Here is a 23,421-nt window from a genome sequence, read left to right as displayed (position 1 = left end):
ACCCACATCAAATCAACAAACTTGTTTATTTTTCTTCTTCCCTTACTATCTATCACCCAGAATAGTGGTTCTCAAACTTGAGCGTGCATCAGAAGCATCTGAACACTTGTTAAAAGATCTATTGCGGGACCCTCTCCCAGGGCTTCTGATTTAGTAGGTCCGTGATGGGGCTTAAGTGATACTGAAGCAGCTGGTTCAGGGAACACACTTTGAGAACCATTTCTGGAAAGAATTTTGCAGTAGATTCCCATTTGATCTCTCTGCAAGCAGTCTCTTTCCTAGTAAGTTCATATTCCACACTTCTGCCAGGGTTAGCTGCCCAAAAGCAATGTAATATGCCTCCCCTGTATCAGAGTTTGGTTGGCGCTCTATTTATTATAGTATAAAATCCAAATCAGGCCGGGTGTGGTGGCTCACACCTGTAGTCCCAGCACTTTGGGAAGCTGAGATGGGTGAATCGCTTGAACTCAAGAGTTTGTGACCAGCCTGAGCAACATGGGGAAACCCCATCTCTACCAAGAATACAAAAAATTAGCCAGGCATGGTGGCACACACCTGTGGTCCAAGCTACTCAGGAGGCTGAGGTGGGAGGATTGCTCGAGCCTGGAAGGCAGAGGTTGCAGTGAGCTGAGATCACGCCACTGTTCTCCAACCTGGGTGATAAAATGAGACCCCGTCTCAAAAAAAGTCCATATCACATCATACAAGATCCTTGACAATATGTCCCCATTTTGTCTTTCCCGCTGTGTCCCCAACTCAGCTGACCTTTGACTATATTGCAAAATAAGCTTTGTCCTGTCAACAGCATGGCTTTTTTTTCTGCTTATAATATCTATCTCTGCAAAATGTTGTTCATTCAACACCCAGCTCATGTCACCTTCTCCAAGATGCATTTCTAAATGTCCCCAAATTGAGGTGTTATGTTATTTTTAAAGTGCATACGTGGCTTTCTCTCCTAAAGCTATAAAACCTTCAAGGACAAACACTGTGTTTTATCCATCTTTGACTCCTTTGGTGCACCCAAAGCCCAGTACCTAGACATTCAATAACTGTTGGTTGATGGAATGAATCCAGGTACTTCTGATAGATTCCAGGTTTTTACTTTCTTTTGTTTCTTATAATAAAAATGTAGTATAGAAACAGTCATCGCATGAGTCTAGTAAACTGAGGATTCAGATTAGTGAAAGTTATAATTTGTATCTTATTGCCTTTCCTAAAGCAGCTAGAGATAATGAAAATAAAACCTTTAAAAAGAATGTAGCACCTTTAAGTTGACTGCCTCGTGTACACTGTGGCAACAGATATCTGGTAATCATTGGTATAGGAGGTAAGTTTAACAGGCCAGTTTAAGACAGCATATAAATCATCACTAAAGGACAGATAGCTAAGAAAGACGGAAAATAAACAAAGAATTGAAAAACCAGATTGACCCAGAAATGACTAAGAACACAGTTTGTGCAGGGAGACAGGGAGAATTGAGTTTAGTACTGTTAGTTGCTGTAAAATATATCAGGTTTGCTTTAATTACATGGTAATGCTTCTAAGAACAAAGGTAATTACATGATAACTTATGTTACTACTCCCATATTATCTCTAAATAACTATGTAATTAGCTTGTCACTACTATATAGTGTGAAGTTTGATATTACTCATGGATAAAGAACATTGGTAACTTAAGTGAATGAGTGAGGGTGGGGTGAGGGATGGAGGCAGCAGGGAAATCATAGGATTATTGCAATCAGGAATGCAAATGGTTAATTAGATCATTGCACCCAGTCCTTAAGGATCTGAGCCAGAGCCATGGAGAATACCAAACGAGTCTGAGGTAAATTCTCCATGGCTTGTCACAGTGTCTTCTGAAGACCATAAACATACAACAAAGTAAGTTGACAAAGCACTGCAATAGATCAATGAGTTTGGGATATAATGCATGTAATTTTAAACAGTTCCTTTTATTTGGGGAGGTTTTTCTTTTAAGTAAATATTAAGAATTTTTTTAATTGAAAAATATTTCACTCATCTCATTTTCCAGCATCCTGAGGTTATATGTGTGGCCTATGGGGTGAGGATGTGTAGCACTGGGAACTCTCATTCATTGCTGGTAAAAAATGCAAAATGGTAAACAACCACTTTGGAAGACAATTTGGCAATCTCTTACAAAACTAAACATACTATTACCATATGATCTAGCAGTCAGGCTCCTTGATTGCCCAAATGATTTAAAAACTTACGTCTTCACAAAAACCTGCATGCATATGTTTATAGCAGTTTTATTCATAATTGACAAAACTTGGAAGTAGCTAGATATCTTTCACTAGGTGAATGGATAAACGTTATTGATACAATGAAATATGATTCAGCCAAAAAAAGTAATGAGCTATCAGCTGGGCATGGTGATCGCAGCACTTTGAGAGACAAAGGCAGGCAGATCACTTGAGGCCAGGAGTTCAAGACCAGCCTGGCCAACATGTTGAAACCCTGTCTCTACTAAAAATACAAAAATTAGCTGGGCATGGTGGCAGGCGCCTATAATCCCAGCTACTTGGGAGGCTGAGGCAGGAGAATTGCTTAAACCCAGGAGGTGGAGGTTGCAGTGAGCTGAGATCGTGCCATTGCACTCTAGCCTGGGCAACAAGAGCAAAACTCCGTCTCAAAAAAAAAAAAAAAAAGAAAGAAAGAAAGAAATGAGCTATTAAGCCAAGAAAAGACATGAAGGAACCTTAAATGCATGTTGCTAAATGAAAGAAGGCAGTCTGAAAGGCTACATACTGTGTGATTCTAACTACAGTCATGTACCACATAACAACATTTTGGTCATTGACAGACCACATATATGGCAGTGGTCTCATAAGATCATAATACCTTATTTTTACTGTACCTTTTCTATGTTTAGATATGTATAGATACATAAGTACTTAACATTTTGTTACAATTACCTACAATTCAGTAGAGTAACAGGCTATACAGGATTGTAGCCTGGGAACAATAGGCTATACCATCTAGGTTTCTGTAAGTACACTCTGATGTTTTCACAATGACACAATCACCTAGTGATCCATTTCTCAGAATATATCCCCGTTGTTAAGCAACTCAAGACTATATATCACATTCTGGAAAAGACAAAACTATGGAGACTGTAAAAAAGTCAGTAGCTACCATGGACTGGAGCTGTGGTGCAAGGAGAGAGGGATGAATACGTAGAGAGCACTGAGGATTTTTAGAGCAGCAAAACTGTTTTGTGTGATACTTTAATGGTGTATATTATTATCTTTGTCAAATCCCACAGAATATACAACACAAAGAGTAAGCCCTAATGTAAACTATAGACATTATTTAATGATAATATGGCAATAATGGCTCATCGATTGTATCAAATATACCCACTAACTAATGTAACAGGTTAATCATAGGCAGAAATGGGGAATAAGCGGATGAGGGAAGATTTGGGAACTCTGTATTTTCTGCTTAATTATTTTGTAAACCAAAAACTGCCCAAAAATATAAAGTCTATTAATTTTTTTAAGCCCAAGTGGAAAAACCTTTCTTCCATCCATCTTATTCTACCGACATCTTGGGTGTGTATGATGGTCTGTGTTTCCCAGTGTCATCAATTTCACTGCCTTAAGGTGCTATGGCTTAGACTTGTGTCCTGTGGCCAGTGACCTCACAGTTTTTACCAAAATACTTGTTTTCATTGCTATCACGTGATAGCCACTCTAAGTGTGATTATCCTTCTTAATTCTGTTAGGAATCCCCCCGGCATTCCCTGTGAGGGAAGTATTAGTCCTTGATTTTCCGTTTCAAAAGATGCGTACTGATTTACTTGGTATATAGCTTCTGTAAGAGGAAGTTTCATTTGGGAAAGAAAGGTTGTGCTAAGGTTCCCTCAGAAACTTTCTAAATTGCCTTCTCTAAAATTGCCTGTGTTTCCCTAAGCCTAAGAGTAAAATACAGGAAATAGTGATGATTTTTATGTGCTTGAGGAATCTTCTAAGAAGAGTGACCAATTTCATTCTACTTATACTGATACTTGTACTGATTTACCTTGTGGAAAACTCATCCAGTGGCTACAATTACTAACTCACTCCAAAGGCATGAGTGGGAAACTATTAAAATAAAACATCACTTAGCTGAAACTCTTGAATGGTTGCTCTTAATAACCATTTTTCTGAATAGTTTAAAGTTCCCATGTTATTTTTTTAAAAAGGTTTATTGACTTAGATCTGATTTTAAAAGTATAATATAGCTTATTATAGAATATTTAAAACATAAGACAAACAAACAAGAAAATAGTCATCCCAACTCTAGAAACTTAACTTTTTTCAAACACTTTTTTTTTTTTTTTTTTTTACCATTTCGACTAAACATGTTTCTAAATGTACTGCGTGGATCTGACTAAAGACTAAAAATGGAAGGAAACACAAGTAGAAATTATAAAGTCAGGATCAGGCCAGTGTGGTAGCTCATGCCTGTAATCCAAAAACCTTGGGAGGCTGAGGTGGGAGGATCACTTGAGGCCAGGAGTTGGAGACCAGCATGGGCAACCTAGTGAGGCCCCATCTCTACCAAAAAAAAAAAAAAAAAAGAAACTTATTTGTTTAATTTCCTCTCTTTAAAGGTATCATATGCAAAACAGAAGGTTTGGGGGGTTTTGGGTTTTTTGTTTGTTTGTTTTTTGAGACAGGGTCTCCCTCTGTAGTCCAGGCTAGAGTACAGTGGCACAATCATAGCTCACTGCAGCCTCAAACTCCTGGGCTCAAGCAGTCCCTGCTACCTTAGCCTCCTGAGTAGCTAGGACTAAAGGTTTACACCACCATGCCCAGCTAATTTTTCTATTTTTTGTAGATACAGGGTCTTGCTGTGTTGCCAGGGTTGGTCTCAAACTCCTGAGCTCAAGCAATTCTCCTGCCTCAACCTCACGAAGTGCTGGGATTACAGGCATGAGCTGCTGTGCCCAGCCAGAAGTTTTCATTTTAGCACAGTTTAATCTTTCACTTTCTGGTTTCTGCTTTTTTTGTGTCTTATTTAAGAAATGTTTTCTACCTCTAGGACATAATGATATTTTTTATTTTCTTCTAAAAGTCTTACTATTTTTCCATTTACATTTAACTCATTTATACACCTGGAATTCTTTTTTTTTTTAATATAGAGTGAGGTAATGTTATTTTTCCAAATTGAAAACACTACTTTTCTAAGAAGCCATCTTTTCCCCACGAATTTGCAATGGCAACTCTGTTGTAGCTCAAGTTTCCACCTTTTCCCTATTTATTTATAGCTATGCCAACAAACACTGCATTTATTATTATAGATTTTTAGAAGTGTTTAATCTGGTAAGGCTAGTCTCTCCTATCATTTTTACTTCAGTAAGTATATATGCCTGTTCTCGATCCTTTGCTTTTTCATATAAATTTTAGAATCAATTTCTCAGGTTCCCGAAAACATTGTTGAGACTGTGATTGAATTGTTATTGTATTGAATGTTATCTTCTTCTCCAATAACCCAGTATATCTCTCCATTTAGGTCCTTTGTAATATCTTTCCATAAACTTCTATAGTTTTCTTTATTAGAGGCTGGCATAACTTGCATCGCTTTTGTATTTTTACCAAATTACATTTTTAAAACTTTGGCTCTCATATATATATATGTGTGTGTGTGTGTGTGTGTGTGTGTGTGTGTATGTGTGTATATATGTGTGTATATATATGTATGTTCTATATACAAAGCTGCTCTCAATGAAAATACTGACAAATTTATTTCTTGTTTTACAATTCCTGTGTATGTGTGGTGTGTGTGTGTGTGTGTGTGTCAAGATCTCGCACCATTGCCCAGGATAGAATGAGTACAGTGGCATGTTCACAGCTCACTACAGCCTCGACCTTCTGGGCTCAAGCAATCCTCCCACCTCAGCCTCCCAAGTAGCTGGGACTACAGTCATGTGCCACCACGCCCAGATAATTTCTGTATTTTTTGTAAAGCCGAGGTTTCACCTTCTTACCCAGGCTGGTCTTGAACTCTTGGGCTCAAGCGATCTGCCCACCTTAGCCTCCCAAAGTGCTGGAATTACAGGCACAAACTACTGCACCCAGCCTCCCTTTACAATTCTTAAATTTTTTTTAGTCTTGTTACTCTTGTTAGGGCTTCCCCACTATGTTAAATAGTATTGATTTTTTATTTTATTTTATTTTTTGATACAGAGTCTCACTCTGTCACCCAGGCTGGAATACAGTGGCACAATCTCAGCTCAACACAACCGCCACCTCCCGGATTCAAGCAATTCTCATCTCTCAGCTAACCGAATAGCTAGGATTACAGGCACACACCACCACACCTGGCTAATTTTTGTATTTTTAGTAGAGATGGGATTTCACCATGTTGGCCAGGCTGGTCTCGAACTCCTGACCTCAAGTGATCCACCAGCCTCGGCCTCTCAAAGTGCTGGGCTTACAGGTGCAAGCCATTACGCCTGGCCTGATTATTATTATTTTATTTTAACTTTTTATTTATTTATTTTTGTTTTTGTTTTTTTTGAAACGAACTCGTTCTGTCGCCCAGGCTGGAGTTCAGTGGCCCGATCTCGGCTCACTGCAATCTCCACCTCCCGGGTTCATGCCATTCTCCTGCCTCAGCCTCCCAAGTAGCTGGGACTACAGGTGCCCGCCACCACGCCCAGCTAATTTTTTTTTTTGTATTTTTAGTAGAGACGGGTTTTCACCATGTTAGCCATGATGGTCTCGATCTCCTGACCTTGTGATCCGCCCGCCTTGGCCTCCCAAAGCACTGGGATTACAGGCATGAGTCACCGCGCCTAACCCTGATTATTATTTTTAATGGGACTGTGTATGTTTTCTATTTATTCGTAATTTTACTGTTTCCCTTTTTCCACATTTTCTGCAGTTATTGGGTATGACCTTCATAATCAGAAAACAATATTTTCACTTGCTTTCTTAAAAATAAATAATCTGTTAGTGAAGGCCTGAGGGGTCCTTATAGGTGTAATATGGATGGCCATGGAGCTGCTATGGCTTCAGGCTTTCTATATATGAGGTATTGCTATCTATTCACAGTATTCTCTGACCTTTAAATTTATGTGGCTTAAAATCTATTTTCAATGCATAAACATTTGTATATTTTTTCCAGGTGAACAATGTACTACCTAGATGTATAATAGTTTAAATTTAGTGTAAAATGAGATTTTTTTAGAACAAATTATATATATATGTATTTCCAAAAACTTAAAAATGTTTAAACTCTACATAGGCATATGGTGGTCTACTATATATAAAAGGTTTCTGGGAACTATTTAAGAAGATAAAAATAGAGCCACTGACATGTATTTGTACTGTATCTTTGGGAAAACAATTTCAGCATAATATATACTTGTAAAAAGTGAATTAGTAAAACTGTATTCTGGCCGGGCACAGTGGCTCACACCTGTAATCCCAGCACTTTGGGAGGCTGAAGTAGAAGGATTGCTTGAGCCCAGGAGTTCAGACCAGCCTGGGCCACATAGTGAGACTCCATTTCTACAAAAAATAGAAAAGTTAGTCAGGCATAGTGGCACACACCTGTAGTTCTAGCTACTCAGGAGGCTGAAGTGGGAGGATTGCTTGAGCCCAGGAGTACAAACAAAAACAAAAAAAAACTTTATTCTTCCAAGTTTATAAAGTGCAGCTTGCTTACTTGTTGACAAGCTGCTGAATATAGAATGAACAGTAATAGAGTCTACTGTGTTTTAAGTTCCAGCTACCATGAAAAACTATTAAGGAACTATAAATAGAAAAGAAAAAATGGACTCATAAAGACTTTGTTCATTTCCTTCTAAAATACCCCCAGCTCTTATTAAGTGTCTCCATTAAGGCTTCCATACCCACTGGCAATATTTCTCGATTCTCTGTAAATGACACTAAGAAAATTCTAGATGCTATATCTCTTCTACAGTAACTACATGGAATAGACAGCTTAAGTTAGGAAATTACATTGCCTTTTGAGCACACCAGCAATGCAACCTCTGTATGATTTGAGGAAACTAGTGTAGCACCTCCTCTTTTTGTACAACTTTAACATATGTTTCAGGTCTCATGTCAAATACTAGATACAATTTGACAATTTATTGATCACACTTTGTAACATCAGTAAAAGTCTAAATAAAATCAACCAGAAGATAATAGGCTGCACCAATTGTTAATGAACAGATGTTTATTTGGAAAGATTGTTCCAAGATTCAGAGCCAGCTAACAATAACCCTAGGAACCCAATTTATTGTCGATGAGAGATTCTCACCTTATGCCTCATCAGCTAGAGGACCTAAAGTCTATAACGTCTCCTAAAGCTGGGAAAAGCCTGAGAGGCCCAGGTTGATATGCCTGTGTGTAAAAGGATGGAGAGAAGGAACCAAAGTAAAAAGGCAACAACAACTGCCTTGGCATATGAGTTCTTGATTTGGAAAAACCTGCACTGATGGTTCTTGTTCTCTGGTGTAATGCCTCCTATGCCTGCTCTCTTGGCTGTGTTGAAAAGCATACATACAGAGCTGTGCTCTTCATTTTCAAGATGATGTACTGATAAGGACCACAAGCCAGTGGCACTGGGAAAAAGGGATCCTAAGAGACTTTTTCTTATTAAACACACATTCAAAGTCAGTTATTTAAGATTTTGCTTTTTGGACTCTTGGTAAGCCCAATTCTTGTTCTAAAAAGAGCAGACTTTTTGTTTTGTTTTGTTTGAGATAGTGTCTCACTCTCTCTCCCATGCTGGAGTGCAGTGGCGCGATATGGCTCTCTGCAGCCACAACCTCCCAGCCTTGGGTGATCCTCCCACCTCAGCCTCCTGAGTAAGTAGCTGAGACTACAGGCATGCACCACCATGCCTGGCTAAATTTTCGAATTTTTTTGTAGAGACGGAATTTTGCCATGTTGCCCAGGCTGGTCTCAAACTTCTGGGCTCAAATGATCTGGGTGCCTCAGCCTCCCTAAGTACTGGGATTACAGGCATGAGCCACCACGCCTGACCTGTTTTTGTTTTTTTGTTGTTGTTGCCCAAACTAGAGTACAGTAGGCTCAATCACAGCTCACTGCAGCCTCAACCTCCCAGCTCAAGCAGTCCTTCCACCTCAGCCTCCCAAGTAGCTGGGATTGCAGGTGCATGCCACCACACCCAGCTAATTTTTTTTTTTTTTTTTTTTTCTGTAGAGACGAGCCTCCCTGTGTTGCCCAAGCTGGTTTCCTGGGCTCAAATGATTCTCCCATCTCAGCCTCCCAAAGTGCTCAGATTAGAGGTGAGGCATGAGCCACCCCACCTAGCCTTTTTCTTCTTCTTTTTTTTTAAATACCTGCAAGCCACATTTATCTGCTATAGTGTTTACCAACCACGCTCTGGGGCCTGAGGCTGTGTTTCAGTGAATGAAATATTAAAAAGTACTTTGTTTACTTGCTGACACAGTACAGTATTTGTATCTATTAATAGCATATTGTTATTGTTGGTTTTTTTTTTTTTTTGGAAAAACACTTTATTGGAATAATATGCCTAAAATGCAGGGAACTTTTAAAAATAGAGAGTGAGGCCAGGCATGGTGGCTCACACCTGTAATCCTAGCACTTTGGGAGGCCGAGGCAGGCAGATCACCTGCAGTCAGGAGTTCAAGACCAGCCTGGCCAACATGGTGAAACCCGTCTCTACTGAAAATACAAAAACTAGCTGGGTATGGTGGTGCACACCTGTAATCTCAGCTACTCAGGAGGCTGAAGCAGGAGCATCACTTGAACGCTGGAGGCGGAGGTTGCAGTGAGCCAAGATCACACCACTGTACTCCAGCCTGGGTGACAGAGGAGACTCTGTCTCAAAAACAATAATAATAATAATAAAATAGAGGGTGAAAGACCAAACATCCTATAGAAAAATAAGCAAAAGATAAAAATTTATTCACAGAGAGATTTGTTCTTTAAAGATATATAAAAAGATATTCAGCTTCACTTAATAAGAGAAATCCAGATTAAAATTATACTGAAATATTTCTAACCCATCAGACTGGCAAAAATTCAAAAGCTGGACAGTGTACTATATTGGTGAAGTTGTGGGGAAACGGGCACTCTTACATTACTAGTAGAAATACAAAATCCTTAAACCTCTGTGAAGGAGAATCACTAATAAAACTATATATGCATATAGGTACTCATTAACCTAGCAGTTCTACTTCTAGAATTTATCCTGAAGATACACCCCTAACAACACAAAAATACATATGTAAAAGGTTATTCACTGTAGCATTGTTTATATTTTCAAAACATTGGAAACTATGTAGCTGTAAAAAAAGAATGAAGAAAATCTCTACCAATTGATGTAGAATGATTACCAGGAGATTTTGGTCTCTGACTACAGGAGGAGTCTCGCTCTGTTGCCCAGGCTGGAGTGCAGTGGCGTGATCTCGGCTCACTGCAACCTCTGCCTCCTGGGTTCAAGCGATTCTTCTGCCTCAGCCTCCCACGTGGCTGGGATTACAGGCACCCGCCACCATGCCCGGCTAATTTTTATATTTTTAGTAGAGACAGGATTTCACCATGTTGGCCAGGCAGGTCTCAAACTCCCAACCTCAGGTGATCCACCTGCCTCAGCCTCCCAAAGTGCTGGGATTACAGGCGTGAGCCACGGCACCCAGCCTCCAAGAGATACTTTTAAGTGGAAAAAAAGCAAAGTAAAAGAGAGCATATATACTGTATTACCTCCTTTTGTGTTAAAAAAGAAAAAAAAAGAAAGAAAAGAAAAAAAGGAAGAAAATGTACATACATCTGCTTACCTTTACTAAAAGAATACAGGAAGATAAACCAGAAAACAGTGTAAGTGGTTGCTTACAAGGGATGGGGAGGAGGATATGGTAAAGAGAGTGACTCTTCTTTGAGCATATCTTTTATAGAATTTTTACTTTTAGAAACATGTTAATGTTCTACATATTTTTTGAATATTAAATCAATAAGGATAGAATGTAAGAAATGGGACTAAAACTGAAAGCAAACTGAAAAACATGAACCCAACTTTTTCCAATCTTTTCTTAAGTAAAATGAGCTCCCCAAAGGGGGTAAAAAAGAGAACCAATCTAAGTTACATGCTGAACACAGTATTTGACTACACCAGAGAACAGAAAATTAACCCTAAACTCTTTTTAGTAGATTTGGATTTTTTTTCTTTTAAAGTTAGGGATGAAGTGACTTTGAAACTACTTTAGATGTATTACAAAAGTGAGTAAATAAATAAATTTGTTGATATTGTTGAGAGCTAGGTTCTCACTATAGAAGAAGGAACATACAAATAATGGGATGAGGAAAGGCAAGAAAGAACCCTGTGGAGATGGACTAGAATTGGAAGTACTGGTGTCAGCTCAATTTCTAAAATAGGTCTCTGTACACATGTATACGTATACAGTTATGGATGTAAGTGTGTGTGTGTGCATGACTATGTATACATGCATACTTCCTAGCTCTGTTCATTAACAGGGTCTAGAAGCAAAGAGCACACCTGCCACCCAGATCTTGGTCTCTAATACCATTCTATGCTAAAAAAAAACCAGTTATCCTCAGATAAATGGCTGACTCCAGGTCATAGTAGAGCCCAGAACATTATGCCAGAACATAAAGAAGAGATCAAAAATAATGTGATGGCATATCCAAGGACACAGGAGCCACCAGCCTGAACGGCTCCCACTGGCAAAAACTGTAATATTTTAAGGACCAAATTAATTAAGGGCTACAAGAGATTATAAACCATTGATTTAAAAAGAATTGTGGGCCAAGCGTGGTGTCTCACACCTGTAATCCCAGCACTTTGGGAGGCTGAGGTGGGCGGATCACCTTAGGTCGGGAGTTTGAGACCAGCCTGTCCAACATGGTGAAACCCCATCTCTACTCAAAATACAAAAATTAGCCGGGCATGGTGGCTCATGTAGTCCCAGCTGCTACTTGGGAGACTGAGGCAGGAGAGTCACTTGAACCGGGGAGGTGGAGGTTGCAGTGAGCCAAGATTGTACCACTGCACTCCAGCCTCGGTGACAGAGCAAGACTCCACCACACAAATAAAATAAAAATAATTGTGCATTTTTATTGATAATAAATCGATTTTAAAATAATAAATGGGAGAAGAGATAAGCTCTTGTTTATGGTAGAATGGTGAGGGCTGACTGGTAAATGTGAAAATCATTTCACAGCTGGAGTTGGAAAATCATCACAGTATGAGTTGTTTCAGTTAAAAATTATGAATGGATACTCAATCTGGGAGGGGGTTGGGACTTTTGATAAAGAACAGAATATTTATGTGATTTTTTTTTTTTTTTGAGGTGGAGTCTCTGTCACCTCGGCTGGAGTGCAGTGGCGCGATCTCGGCTCACTGCAACCTCTGCCTCCCGGATTCAAGCGATTCTCCTGCCTCAGTTTCCCAAGTACCTGGGACTACAGGCACCCGCCACCATGCCCGGCTAATTTTTGTATTTTTAGTAGAGACAGTGTTTCACCATATTGACCAGGCTGGTCTCGAACTCCTGACCTTGTGATCTGTCCCCCTCGGCCTCCCAAAGTGCTGGGATTACAGGCATGAGCCACCATGCCCAGCCTAATTTGATTTGAGGATTTGCTCAGTCTGTCTGTCTTCCTTCCTTCCTTCTTTCCTTCCTTCCTTCCTTCCTTCCTTCCTTCCTCTCTCTCTCTGGTCTCTTTCTTTCTTTTTTCTTTTTTTTTTTGAGATGGAGTTTTACTGTTGTTGCCCAGGCTGGAGTGCAGTGACATAATCTTGGCTCACTGTGACCTCTGCCTCCTGAGTTCAAGCAATTCTGCCTCAGCCTCCCAAGTAGCTGGGATTACAGGCAAGTGCCATAACACCTGGCAAATTTTTGTATTTTTAGTAGAGACGAGGTTTCACCATGTTGGCCAGGCTGGTCTCAAACTCCTGACCTCATGATCTGCCTGCCTTGGCCTCCCAAAGTGTTGGGATCACACATGTGAGCCACCGTGCCTGGCCTATGTGATCTTAAATTGTCTATTCACAAGCTGCTTGTTAGATGCAAGGGAAAAAATAGGTACTATAGAATGGAGAAGTAGGACAACACCTTGATCAGGTGATCAGAATTCCTATCACCAGTGCACAGCAGATGGACATGATGTGCCTCTAAATGTGACACTTTGAGAAGGATCCATCATAATGTGTGTAGTAGTCTGCCTGGGAATGCATAGTCTGAATTTAATCATGAGAAAATATTAGACAAATCCAAAATTAGAATCAGTCTAATTTTAGGAGGCCGAGGCGGGTGGATTGCTTGAGTCCAGGAGTTTGAGACCAGCCTGGGCAACATGACAAAACCCCACCTACTAAAAGTACAAAAAAATTAGCCAGGCGTTGTGGTGTGCACCTGTGGTCCCAGCTACCCGGGAGGCAGAGGTAGGAGAATCACCTGAGCCTAGGGAGTTGAGGCTGCAGTGAGCCAAAAAAAATTATGCCACTGCACTCCAGCCTGGGCAATCAGAGTAAGACCCTGTCTCAAATAAATAAACAAATTAATTAAAAATGAGGTAAGGGATGACTATATTCTTCAAAAATGTCCATATCTCAAAAGTCAAAATCTAAGGAAATGTTCCACATTTTTAAAAACTATAAAGATACCACAGTTAAATCCTGAACTAGATTCTGTTCCAGAGGAGAAAATTTCTATAAAGGACATTATTGGGTAATTGACTAAATTGAAATATGGACAGTAGATTATATAACAGTGTTACTGAAGTTGATGTTGATGTCCACACTGTAGCTATGTAAGAGAATATCCTTATTCTCAGAAAAGATACACTGAAGTTTTCAGAAGTAAAAAGACATGATAAATGTAACTTCCTCTCAAATAGTTCAGGGAAATAAAATTGTATGCAGAGAAAGAGTACATGCAAATGGTGCAAAATGTTAACAATATTGTGCACCTGGGTAAATGATATGCAGATGCTTTTTGTACTATTTTTATTCCTGCAACTTTTTTTCTGAATTTGGAATCCTTTTCAAATAAAATACATTTTAAGCAGGCTAATAATTAAAAGTCCAAACTAAAATTATATTGGGAAACATTATGCTAAGTGAAATAAGCTAGACACAAAAAGACAAATATTGTATGATCTCACTTACAGGAGGTACCTAGAATAGGCAAATTTATAGAGACAAAAAGTAGAGTAGCAGTTACCAGGGGCTGGAAGTAAAGAGGAGTGAGGAGTTATTGTTTAATGGGTACAGAGTTTCTTTTGGGGTGATGAATAAGTTCTAAAAATGCATAGAGGTAGTAGTTGCACATTGTGAATGTACTTAATGTCACTGAATTGTGCATTTAAAATTTGTTAAAATAGTAAATTTTATGTTATGTATATTTTTCAAAATAAAAAAGTATCTTGGGGATGTTTACTTCCATTATAAAAGGATTCCCTACAATTATTTAAATATAAGCTCCCTTTGTTTATTTAAACAATTTTATACAGCTTTCAAGATTCACATCAGCTACTTTTTGAAGATTCCACTTATAGCTGATTATGTAGTATCTGTATTTCATTTTAGTTGGTTTTTAAAAATAGATTATTTTTAAAATATTCTATTCACCTTGGGCAAAGGTCTTAGCTTTTTTCAGCATCCGGGTTCTCCACTTGTCAAAGCAAAAGACTCTTCAGAATACTTACTTTATTCATCATCTAGTTCTCTTAGAAAAAGGATGCTGGTGGTTTTGCTTCACAAAAATATTTCATAAACATAAGCTTTTTCTTTTTCTCACAATGATCATACCAGGCGGAATGAAGAAAACAGATGTTGCTTATAAGGCGTCTAATAGACATGTTTGCATTGTAAGCTGATCTGACTCTGAATTTGGCATCTGCTCCATTCACTGTGTGGACTGAGCATTTTTGCCTCACAGTTTGGCAGAAAAGTTAATATTGACTTTTGACTGTTACCTGAAAACTCAGTGATAAAATACTCTTACTAAACCTCTTGAGAGAGTGATTTTACAGTCTCAGCAAATGTCTTTAAAATACATCATTCTATTAACCATTTTAATTTTATTCTTTGGTTGGGAATACTTATTTGTTTCATCTAATACAGAGCATTCCCCAAATCTGACTGGGAAAAGTCTGTGTGGTCAGAATGGTAGAAGAAGGAGGACATAAATCACTTATAATGTTCTCTACAGGTCATTATACCACAGCTTCTCAATTAACCTTCATCCCCCTCAGGCTGCCCAGGGCCTCAGGGAAGGCCTAGAAGCCTAGCTGCAGCACAGTTTCTCGTTATTATCTGCTCTTCTGAGTATTTGAGTGTTACTGCAGCAGTTCAGGGTTCCCCTAGGGGGGAGGTAGCCCAGATTCTTCTGCTCTTGACCTGTCTTATTTGCAATTATCCTTTTTTTCTTTTTTCACAGTTTTATTGTGGCATAATAGATATACAATAAATTGTACAAATCTAAAGTGTACAATTGTATAACTTTGGACATATGTGTACACCCATGAAACCATCACTATGGACATATCCACTGCTCCCATGGCCTTTTCTAATCATGCCTTCCTGCTCCTTCTCATCCCCTTTTGGATTGTTTCCAGTTTGGGGCTATTACAAATAAAGCTGCTGTGAACATTCATTTACAAGTCTTTGTGTGGATATGTGCTTTCACCTACCTTGGGTAAATACCTAGAAATAGAATGCGTCATATGATATGCGCATATTTAGCTTTTTAAGACTGACAGATGGTTTTGGAAAGTGGTCTTACCATTTTACATTCCCACAATTAGTGTATGAGAGTTCCGGTTGATCACACCCTTGCCAACACTTGTTATAGTCAGTCTTTTCAGTTTTAGCCATTCTGTGAGTGTGCAGTGGTATCTAATTGTGATTTTAATTTGCATTTCTTTAATGAATAATGACATCGAACATTTTTTCATTTGCTTATTTGGCATCTATCTTCTTTGCTAAAATGTTAAATACTTTTGCCTACTTTGTATTGAGTTGTTTCTTGTTATTGAGGTACCAAGTATTTAATTGTGACAAAGTTCAGATTATTTTTTCTTCTATAAAAGTTGTATTCTTAGCCAAGTGTGGTAGCTTACACATGTAATCCCAGTGCTTTGGGAGGCCAAGGTGGGCAGATTACTTGAGCCCAGAAGTTCAAGACCAGCCTGAGCATCTCTACAAAAAAATGCAAGAACTAGCCAGGCATGGTGGCACATGCCTGTAGTCCCAGCTACTAGGAAAGCTGAGGTGGGAGAAGAGCTTCAGCCCAGAAGGTCGAGGCTGCAGTGAGCCATGAGTGTGCCACTGCACTCCAGCCTGGGTGATAGTGAGACACTGTCTCAAAAATAAATAAATAAATTTTTAAAAAAGAAAAGTTTGTACTTTTTACATCTTACTAAGTGATCTTTAGCAAACCCAAGATCACTAAGATTTTCTCCTATGTTTTCTCCTCAAGAGTTTTAGGATTTTATTCCTTACATTTATGTCTGTGATTCATTTCAAGTGAATTTTTGTAGATAGTGTAAGGTAAAGGTTGACATGCTTTTTTTTCACACATGGTATCCATTGTTCTAATACAATTTGTGGAAGTGTCCTTTCTCGATGGGATTGTTTGGGCACCTGTGTCAAAAATCAGTTGGCTATACAGAAGTAGGTTTATTTCTGGACTCTGTTCAGTTCCATTGATCTATTTGTCTATATGCTAATACCATAGTGTCTTGGTTATTATCATTCTATAATAAATTTTGAAATCAGGTAGTGTAAATCCTCTGGCTTTGTTCTTCTTTTTCAAAGTTGAGTTTTTGCTAACCTAGGTCCTTTGAATTTCCATATAAATTTTAGAAGCAGCTTGTCAGTTTCTATAAGAAAAATCTGCTGGAATTTTTATTGGTATGCCAATGAATTAATAGAAAAATTCCTGCAGAACTGATAATATTGAATCTTCTGACCTTTGAACACTTTATGTCTCTCTATTTATTTGGGCTTCTTTTATATTTCTCAATTGTTTTGTCACTTTCAATGTGCAGGCCCTACACAACTTCTGTCAGATTTATTCTAAGGTACTTCAAATATTTGAAGTATATGAAGTACCTTAGAATAAATATGGATAAATATTCTTAATATTAACTTTTTAATCAATTTTTGTTTTTGAGACAGGGTCCTACTCTGTTGCCCAGGTTGGGGTGAAGTGATGTGATCATAGCTAACCACAGCCTCAACCTTCCAGGCTTAAGCAATCCTCACACCTCAGCCTCCTGAGTAGCTAGGTCTACAGGCATGCACCAACATGCATGGCTAATTTTTGCATTTTTTATAGAGACAGGATTTCACCATGTTGCCCATGCTGGTCTCAAACTCCTAAGCTCAAGCAGTTCACCCATCTTGGCCTCTCAAAGTGCTGGGATTATAGGCGTGACCCATGATGCCTGGCTTATTCTTAGTAACTTCTAATTGTTCATTGCTTGTATGTATAATTATATATACACATTACCAATATAGATAATTTATTTTTGTATTTTTAGTAGAGACGGTGTTTCACCATGTTGATTTTGAGACCCTATCAACACATGCTTCCCTGGCCGGGTGCGGTGGCTCACGCCTGTAATCCCAGCACTTTGGGAGGTCAAGGCAGGCGGATCACCTGAGGTCAGGAGTTTGAGACCAGCCTGGCCATCATGGTGAAACCCCATCTCTACTAAAAATACAAAAATTAGCTGGGCCTGATGGAAGGCACCTGTCCCAGCTACTTGGGAGCCTGAGGCAGAAGAATCACTTGAACCTGGGAGGCAGAGATTGCAGTGGGCCGAGATCATGCCATTGCACTCCAGCTTGGGCAACAAGAGTGAAACTCCACCTCAAAAAAAAAAAAAAAAAAAGAACAAATTGACTTGATGGCAAGTTGTTGTGTCTCAACTTGAGCTCTTTAGAATAAATTTTAGGGGAAGCTCATGATGTTTGGGAAAATATCTCCCAGCCGGGCACAGTAGCTCAACGCCTGTAATCCCAGGCCAAGGCGGGCAGATAACGAGGTCAGGAGTTTAAGACCAGCCTGGGCAGCATGGTGAAACCCCATCTCCACTAAAACTACAAGAATTAGCTGGGCATGGTGGTGCATGCCTGTAGTCCCAGCTACTCAGGAGGCTGAGGCAGGAGAATTGCTTGAACATGGGAGGCGGAGGTTGCAATGGCCAAGATGATGCCACTGTACTCCAGCCTGGGCGACAGAGCAAGACTCCATCTCAGGGGGGAAAAAAAAAGACCTCCCTAACGGTAATGCTCAAGACTTTCTCTTACTGTCAAGGCTGAAGAATGAGACAGGTGCTTAGATCATATATTGGTCTGACCCAATATGACATTTCTGCTGCTGTTATACAATACTCATGTTTTTTTTTGCCTGTGTTCTAGGTTTTCTGTCTCAACTGGTCTCTGACAAGCCTCTGACTGAATGTATCCGTGCTGGCCACTATGCAGCAAGCATCATAATTAGACGGACTGGCTGCACCTTTCCTGAGAAACCAGACTTCCACTGATGGAAGAGCTGAAAATACAAGCCCAGGAGTGCAGACACTGCCCTGATTGCTTCCTGAGAATTCCCATATTAATAAGAAAATTATCTGCCATTTTTTCCTACTATAATAATGCTGAATCTTAATTTAGAGGGTACAAGGGTACGGTAATGCTTGTAGAATCTTTATTATCTCAACAATCTAAAAAATGATGTTTATTTCCATAGTTTGATAGTGCCACTTAAATGCCAATTAAACAAGAATATAACATTTCAATAGAAATTTTTATTTCATTTTCAATTACTTTGTAAATTCATGTGTATTTAGTACACTGATTTGTTTTTTTACATTTCTGCTTTGAATGCAGATGCAATTTAATATAATAGGTTTTTTAATGAATTAATCTTAACATAGTAATCTTTAGCTTTTTATACAAATATATTTAATTTAGGAGTATATGTGTGTCTATACACACACATACATAAAATATACCACATATATACCTGATAGTCAAATAAGGTACAGAAATTTTATCTTGTCAATTACGCCAAATAATGTCTTTAATGTGCACTCAAACATGTAATAAACTTTGGATAATTAAATAATGTGCCAAATTTAAGTTGCATCACAATATTCAAATCATAGTCTTATGGAACTCTGTAATTGGATACAAACAAAAACTTGTCATATAGGAATTTTTTTCTGTCTTTTTCCTGTGTACAGCAAACTGAGGAAGAAAGATCATTATTTAATACTGGTCCCTGAAATGATACCCAATTTGTTAACGGAATTATGAAGAACAGCAACATAATACACTGAAGAATAACTTAGTATCAGAGACCAATAAATCATTTTTTTAAGGATGACAAAATGGTATAATTGGACTTCTGGATTCAGACTTAGTTACCTTTGTATGACCTTAGGTAAATCTTCAAACCTCAGTTTCCTTTTTGTAAAATGGGATAATAACCCTTACATTAGAAGGTCATTGAGATGATTTGAGAGAGATTACCAAGTATAAGATATTTGTTATAATGCCTTGTAAATGCTTAATAAGTAGCTGCTATTATTATCATTATGATTATTTTCTTTTTGAAGAAAAAAAGATAATGTTTGTAAAACTGAATTCAAATCATAGGAAAGGATTTGGCTAGGTGCTGTGGCTCATGCTTGTAATCCCAACACTTTGGGAGGCCAAGATGGGAGGATCACTTGAGCCCAGGAGTTCAAGACCAGCCTGGGTAACAAAGTGAGGCCCCACCTCTACAAAAAAAATTTTAAATTATCCAGCCACAGGCTGGGCACGGTGGCTTACACCTGTAATTCCACCACTTTGGGATGAGGCAGGTATCACTAGAGGTCAAGAGTTCAAGACCAGCCTGGCCACCATGTTGGTGAAACTCCATCTCTATTAAAAATACAAAAATTAGCCAGGCATGGTGGTGGATGCCTATAATTCCAGCTACTTGGGAGGCTGACACAGGAGAATTGCTTGAACCCAGGAGGCGGAGGTTGCAGTGAGCCACGATCACACCACTGCACTCCAGCATGGGCAACAGAGTGAGACTCCATCTCAAAAAAAAAAAATTTACCTGTGGTGGTTTGCACCTGTAGGCTCAGCTACTTGGGAGGCTGAGTTGGGAGGATCGCTTGAGCCCAGGAGTCTGAGGCTACAGTGAGCCATGATCACACCACTGTACTCCAGCCTGGGCAACAGAGCAAGACCTTGCCTCAAATAAATAAATATATAAAGTCAAAAACTTGTATGTTGAACTATAGAAAGTTGAGGACTATCTGTAGTGCAATTAATTTAAATATAAAGTAATTTGATATTTTACAGTGGTGCCAAAGTGATCCAATGGGGAAAGGAAAATCTTTTCAATAGATGATGCTATAAAAACTTGATATTCATGAGGAAAAAAATGAATCTTTGACCCTGACCTCATACCATACAAAAAATTAGAGATAAAACATGGTCACAACATAACAGCTAAAACTATTAGACTTAAAGAAGAAAACAGGAGAATATTTTAACAAGTTGGGGTAAGCAAAAGTTCTTGGAAAGAACCATGAGAGCATGAGAGCACTAACTAACCATATAACAAAAATATTGATAAATTAGATTTCAAAAAATTAGAACTTTATGATCATCAAAAGATACCATTAAGATACCCCATAGGCCAGGATACAATAATCACAACACATATATCTGAACTTATGTGCAGAATGTATCTTAATACTCTTACAACTCAAAAATACAGATACTTTACAAAAGAAGATATATGAATAACTAATAAGTACATGATAAAGTATTCAACATTGTTATCATGGGAGAAATGAGTTTTAAGACCTCATTGAGAATACTACTACACTAGAATGCCTAAAATTAAAATGACAACACCAAATGTTGGAGAGGACATGGAGCAACAGTGCCGATGGACTGAACAACCACTGAACATTGCTGATGTAAACTGAACAACCACTTTGGGAAAAGGCCCTTAAGTTTTTCATAAAAAAGTAAACATACACCTATTCTTTCATCTAGTTGTTTCACTTCTGGATATTTACCCAATGGAAGTGAAAGTATATTTCCACCAAAGGACTTGCAGCAGTTTTATTCGTCATTGCCAAAAACTGGAAGCGGATAGTTGTCCATCAACAGGAGAGCAGATAAACTAATATATTCATACAGTGGAATAATACTTAGCAAAAGAGGACCGAGTGTGACGGCCCATGCCTGTAATCCCAGCAATTTGGGAGGCCGATGTGGGAGGATCACTCGAGCCCAGGAGTTAAGACCAGCCTGGACAATATAGTGAGGACTCCATCTCTACAGAGAAAAAGCAAAATTAGCTGGGCATGGTGGTGCACACCTGTATTTGCTACCCAGGAGGCTGAGGTAGGAGAATTGCTTGAGCCCAGAAGGTCAAGACTGATGGCTCACTGCACTCTAACCTGGGTGACAGAGGGAGACCCTGTCTCAAAAAGAAAAAATAGCAAAAGGAAGAAATTAACTGCTGATAAAACAACATGAATCAGTTCAACAATAAAAAAAACCTTACTGAGTTAAACCAGATACAAAAGCATACAAACTGCGAGATTCCATGTATTTGAAAGTCTAGAACAAGCAAAACCAACCTATAGTGAAAAAGAGCAGTGGTTGCCTTTGTAGGGGAGGAGGAAAGTGGAAACTGACTAGAAAGGGTCGTGAGGGGACTTTCTGAACTGATGATGATATGCTGCATCATAATAGGGTTACACAGTTACATGCATTTGTCAACGCTCAGGAAATAGCCCACTTAAGTTGTGATTTCATTATATTTAGGTTTTACCTCACACACACAAAAAGAATTATAGGCTGGCCATGGTGGCTTACACCTGTAACCCCAGCATTTTGGGAGGCCAAGGTGGGTGGATCACTTTAGCCCAGGAGTTCGAGACCAGCTGGGCAACATGATGAAACCCCATCTCTACAAAAAAAATACAAAAATTAGCTGGGCATGGTTGTGCATGCCTGTGATCCCAGCTACTCAGGAGGCTGAGATGGGAGGATCACTTGATCCCTGGAGGTTGAGGGTGCAGTGAGCCTTGATTGCACAACTGTATTCCAGCCTGAGGGAAAGCCTGCCTCAAAATAAAAAAAAAATAAAAAATAAAAAAAAAAGAATGATATGCAAATAATGAAGTCTAGTTAAATAAAATACATACTGATAGAGAGAAAGTGTACTGAGGTTTTCAACCTATGGTAAAGTGCATCAAGAAATAAGAAACACAAAGAGGGAGATGAGTAGATGAAAGATAAGGTAAATATAACAAAATTTTTTGAGATAGGGACTTACTCTGTTGCCCAGGCTGGAGTGCAGTGGCACCGTCTCAGCTCACTACACAACCTCCGCCTCCTGGGCTCAAGCAATTCTCATGCCTCAGCCACCCTAGTAGCTGGAATTATAGGCATGTGTCACCACACCTGGCTAATTTTTGTATTTTTAGTAGAGATGGGGTTTTGCCATGCTGGCCAGGCTGGTCTCACTCCTGGCCTCAAGCGATCCTCCCACCTCAGCCTCCCAAAGTGCTGGGATTAAAGGTGAGAGCCACTGCACTCAGCCAATTTCCTATTTTTTAAAAGGCTGAATAATATTCAATTGTGTATATAGATCACATTCTAAAAATTCATTTATCCATTGATGGGCACTTTGGTTGTTTCCATGTCTTGGCTATTGTGGATAATGCTGCTGGGAGCATGAGAGAACAGACATATCTGTGACATACTGATTCCAATTCCTTTGGGTATATGCCCAAGAAGTGGGATCATTGGATCATGTGGTAATTATATTTTTAGTTTTTTGAGGAACCTCCATGCTGTTTTCCAAAATGACTGTACTAATTTACAATATCACCAACAGTATGCAAGGCTTCCCTTTTCTCCACATCCTCACCAGCATTTCTTATCTTTCGTGTTTTTGATAATAGCCAATCTAACAGGTGAGAGGTGATACCTCATTGTGATTTTAATTTGCATTTCTCTGATGACTAGAGATCTTGAGCATTTTTTCACATATTTGTTGGCTATTCATATGTTTTCTTTTGCAAAATGTCTGTTCATGTCTTTTTCACATTTTAAATAGGGTTATTTGTTTTCTTATTACTGAGTAGTTTGAGTTCCTTATATATTTTGAATATTAGTCTGTTATGTGATGTATGATTTACAAATATTTTCTTCCAATCCATGGGGTGTATTTTCACTTTATTAATTCTTTACTATGCTGAAGCTTTTTAGTTTGATGTAATCCTATTTTACTACTTTTGTTTTCATTGCCTGTGCTTTTGGAGTTATATTCAGAAAACTGCTGTCCAGATCAATGTCATGAAGTTTTTCTCCTCTTTTCTTTTAGTAGTTTTATAGTTTCAGATGTTACAT

General features: G+C 38.8%; 1 protein-coding gene across 4 annotated transcripts in view; it reads left to right on the top strand.

Moving 5' to 3' along the window:
- ADK (adenosine kinase) overlaps positions 1-19,105 on the top strand; it is a 570,201-nt gene extending 551,096 nt beyond the window's left edge. For all 4 annotated transcript variants that reach the window (XM_054503670.2, XM_054503668.2, XM_054503669.2 and 1 more), the window contains one exon: positions 18,403-19,105. In XM_054503670.2, the coding sequence (XP_054359645.1) occupies positions 18,403-18,527 (125 nt within the window). In that variant the 3' untranslated portion in view covers positions 18,528-19,105. The remainder of the gene's footprint in view (positions 1-18,402) is intronic.
- The last annotated feature ends 4,316 nt before the right edge of the window (positions 19,106-23,421 follow it).

This window comes from Pongo pygmaeus, chromosome 8, assembly GCF_028885625.2.
Source record: "Pongo pygmaeus isolate AG05252 chromosome 8, NHGRI_mPonPyg2-v2.0_pri, whole genome shotgun sequence".
NCBI lineage: Eukaryota > Metazoa > Chordata > Mammalia > Primates > Hominidae > Pongo > Pongo pygmaeus.
This window is presented reverse-complemented; position numbering and strand designations above follow the sequence as displayed.